This window comes from Priapulus caudatus, unplaced genomic scaffold (genome assembly GCF_000485595.1).
Source record: "Priapulus caudatus unplaced genomic scaffold, Priapulus_caudatus-5.0.1 Scaffold6085, whole genome shotgun sequence".
Lineage (NCBI taxonomy): Eukaryota > Metazoa > Priapulida > Priapulimorpha > Priapulimorphida > Priapulidae > Priapulus > Priapulus caudatus.
The window spans coordinates 1-4,182 of record NW_014583146.1 but is presented as its reverse complement, the minus strand read 5'-3'; the positions used below and the strand labels follow the sequence as shown (position 1 = coordinate 4,182).

The window sequence follows — 4,182 nt, the reverse complement described above, 5'->3', positions numbered from 1 at the left end:
GATATGGAGAGAGAGAGAGTGGAGAGAGGAGAGAGGATGGGAGAGAAAGGGGGAGGAGAGAGAGGAGGAGAGTGTGAGAGAGAGAGAGATGCGAGAGATGAGAGATGAGAGAGAGAGAGACGAGTAGAGGAGATGAGAGAAAGACGAGGAGAGAGGAGAGAGAGAAGAGAGAGAGAGAGAGGAGAGATAGAGATGAGAGATGAGACGAGAGAGAGAAGGGAGAGAGAGAGACGAGAGAGAGAGAGAGAGAGAGAGAGAGAGAGGCGAGAGTGAGAGAGAGAGAGAGAGGAGAGGAGGAGAGAAGTGAAGACGAGAGGAGGAAGTTATGAAGAGAGATGAGAGATGGAGAAGAGAGATGATCGGAGAAAGAGAGAGATGGGAGAGAGCAGAGAGATGGAGAGAGCACGAGAGAGGGATGAGGGATGAGATGGAGACGAGAGAGGAGAAGGAAGTGAGGAGGGATGTGAGGAGGAGGGGAGAGAGATAGAGAAGAGATGCTCGGGAGAGAGAGAGGAGATGGAGCAGAAATAGAGGAGAGAGAGAGAGAGAAGAGACAGAGATGGATAGGGAAGGGAAAGGGAAAGGAAAGGAGAGAGAGAGAAAGAGAGAGAGTTTATTAACAAACAAAGAAAAATGATGGTTAGAGAGAAATGAAAATAAAAGAGGAAAGGAAAAGCGAAAGAAGTCACAAATAGAAAAGAGAAAGAGAGAGCGCACAAGTAAGCAAGCCAAACAGAGATAGTGAGTGAGGAGAGAGAAAGACACATGGCAGAGAAACCCAGCCAGCGGCAAGAGGAGGAAAGGACAACAATGTCAGTATTATATACGGATTTATCTAGCCTTCACAATATTTCTACGTGCCACCCACCAGCTGCAACAACACCTCTCTAGGAAATTGCCCAACATGCTACATGTTACTGCACAACCCACCCACACGGCCCATCGCCGCACCGGGTGGTCCCCGCGCGCCCGTTGGCTCCCATGACGAGACCCACGTGCCCGGTGGTCCCCGCGCGTCCGGTGTGGCTCCCGCCGCGCCGGCGTGGTCCCGCCGCGCCCGGTGGGCTTCCCGCCCGCGGCACGGTGGCTCCCCGACCGCGCCCCCACCGTGCCCGGGTGGTGCCCCCCCCCCGCCCGCCGCCGGTGGTCCCCCGCAGCGCCCGGGGTGGCTCCCCGGCCGGCCCCGCCGGCCGCCGGTGGCTCCCCGCGCGCCCCCCACCCGGCCCGGTGGCTCCCCGCCGCGCCGGTGGCGCTCCCCGCCGCGCCCCCACCGTGCCCGGTGGCCTCGCCCCGCGCGCCCGGTTGGCCCGCGCGCCCCCGCGCCGCCCGGTGGCTCGCCCGCCGGCCCCCACCGTGCCCGGGTGGGACTCCCGGCCGCCCGGTGCTCCGCCGCGCCCCCACGGCCGTGGCTCCAAGCTGGCCCCCGCGCGCCGGTGCGTTCCCCCACCGTGCCGGAGTGGTCCCCGCGCGCCCGGTGGCTCCCCTCGCCGCCGCCCGTGCTCCCCGCTGTGCCGGGTGGCTCCGCCGCGCCCGGTGGTCCCTCATTCATCGCCCCGCCGCTGCTTTTCTACCGTCGGCCGCGTGGAGGCGGTCTGCCGCCGGCGACGAGTTGCCCGCGGCGACGTGTCCTCCGGCCATTCTGACTGTCGCATGAGCATTGTGGGTAATGTCAGTTGCCGAAGTACGCACTTTCCTGTGGTTGGCTACGGCCTGAACGCTCTTAGCTTTGTGTACTCCTGCGTGAGCAGATTGAAAGTACGCCGGTCATCATCATCACCGTTCTCATCATCATCATCATCTGTCTCATCATCTCATTCCGTTCTAATCGCTCATCTCCGGTCATCGTACATTTCATCATCATCTGTCTATCATCATGATATCGTCATCGTCATTGTCATCGTCATCGTCATCTCTCATCATCGCGCGTGTCTTCCGACTGAAATCGAGAAAAGTGCGGTCGCGGATCTTAGCGATAATTTTTGTGATTTGTTTTTTATGTGAAGTAAAATCAATATGATAATATGTAATTGGGTACGCAGGTCGGCATTTCAATTTCTTTTCTCGGAATTCGACCGTTCGGTTATCGCCTGTTAGCGGTCGAACAGTTGAGAGTTTTAGCCAAAACAATCGAGAAGCGTGGTTGTGGAGCCTCTAATGGTCTACGTGTCTGCTCATCTGTTGGCGACATAAGTACAAACAAAGCGTTACAAAATACATTGTTTATCGTAGTTCAAACGGTTTGCCTGTGTCAAGTGCTAATGTGCGATTTCTCTAGCGCCGGAAACTTTTACCTATCCAGGGCCGCACACCCTCCCGAAATCCAGTCATAACAGCAGCCACCTTTCTCCCTCGCCTCCCTACCTCCTCATCCCTTGCATATACACACCTTGTTTGGTCTGCCTCCTCAGGTGTCGCGTATAATAGCGTCGGCGCCAGCCTGATCTTCGCGGAGATGAGAGCTAATACTGTAAGGAGGGAGGCAGAGCTCGTTATCTCTCACATTAAAACGGATTGGTTTAGCCCTAATAAACGATGGCCTGCAGCGAGCAGCAGCTAAGCAAGCGAGTAACAGTAGTAGTAGCGCGAGCAGTTAGCAGCAGCAGCCAGCAGCGCAGTAGCAGCAGCAGCAGGCAGCAGCCGCAGCCAGCAGCAGCAGCCAGCAGCAGCAGACAGTAGCTAGCAGCGGCAGCAGCTCTCTCTCCACTCTCTCTCTCTCTCCATATCTCTCTCCATCTCTTTCTCTCTCTACCCTCCCTCTCTAGCATAGGACATTAGCTTGCGTATAGCCATGGAGGATTAAAAATGTTTGTCTCTGTTGTTGTGCGTATCTACCTGGTGGTGTGATGTCATTGATGTGATGTCATTGATGTGATGTCATCGGTGTGACGTCATACATATGATGTCATTGATGTGGTGTCATCGGTGTGATGTCATTGATGTGATGTCATTGGTGTGATGTCATTGGTGTGACGTCATACATGTGATGTCATCGGTGTGACATCATACATGTGATGTCAAAATCGCGGCATCATTAGCAATATAGGGAAATATTGCTTCATCCAGCCCTAGATGGACTTTTTCGTCAGATCGGAATTGTGGCGGTAGTTAGCATCTCGAGGGTGGAGGGTAAATCAATTCGCGACATATTTTGCATGACGATGTGTTGTATCGATGTGTTGTTTTCTAATCGGACGATCAAAAGATCGGTGAATCGGTAAAATTTGCGTATTCAATGAGACGACGATGGATGGATGGATTGGCGGAGAGATAGCGAGGCGGCGAGCCAATGAGAGATGTCGTCGTCGTCGTCGGTCCATTCTACTGCTGTCTACGCCCTCTGTGGGGTGTCGGCAGCGACAGCGCCCTCTGTGGGGTGTCGTCAGCGACAGCGCCCTCTGTGGGGTGTGTTCGGCGACAACACCCTCTGTGGGGTGTTGTCAGCGACAGCGCCCTCTGTGGGGTGTGTTCGGCGACAACGCCCTTTGTGGGGTGTCGGCAGCGACAGCGCCCTCTGTGGGGTGTGGTTGGAGACAGCGCCCTCTGTGGGGTGTCGTCAGCGACAGCGCCCTCTGTGGGGTGTCGTCAGCGACAGCGCCCTCTGTGGGGTGTCATCAGCGACAGCGCCCTCTGTGGGGTGTCGTCAGCGACAGCGCCCTCTGTGGGGTGTCGTCAGCGACAGCGCCCTCTGTGGGGTGTCGTCAGCGACAGCGCCCTCTGTGGGGTGTCGTCAGCGACAGCGCCCTCTGTGGGGTGTGGTTAGAGACAGCGCCCTCTGTGGGGTGTCGTCAGCGACAGCGCCCCCTGTGGGGTGTCGTCAGGTCGTCGCATCGCGCTATATTTTAATTACGTCGTTAGCATCGCGTGACGTCAGCATCACGCGTGACGCGGCGTTGGTTTTCATAATGCAGGGTGAAAGATTGATAGATTGATATTCTTAATTGTTTTAATTGACTTGTATATGTGGCACGCGTTGTTCTTGCGGTATTCATGTGGAAACATTTTTGCAAAATAAATAGATCCTTATTCACATAACTTTTCGCGTTCAGGTCGTGTGTTTGTGTGACACAAAAAGTAGTAATTTAACATATATTATACTCTACTACTACTATTACTATATACTCTCTCTCTCTCTCTCTCTCTTCTCTCTCTATATATATATATATATATATATATATATATATA

General features: G+C 54.8%; 1 protein-coding gene across 1 annotated transcript; it reads right to left on the bottom strand.

Moving 5' to 3' along the window:
• Window positions 1-907: 907 nt before the first annotated feature.
• On the bottom strand, window positions 908-1,549 carry LOC106820047 (collagen alpha-1(I) chain-like). The gene has a single exon (XM_014824605.1). The coding sequence runs from the start codon at window positions 1,547-1,549 to the stop codon at window positions 908-910; it is 642 nt and encodes a 213-aa protein (XP_014680091.1).
• Window positions 1,550-4,182: the final 2,633 nt, after the last annotated feature.

Excerpts from the sequence above, each read along its gene's own strand:
- LOC106820047 (XM_014824605.1), bottom strand. The coding sequence starts at position 1,549 with ATGAATGAGGGACCACCGGGCGCGGCGGAGCCACCCGGCACAGCGGGG.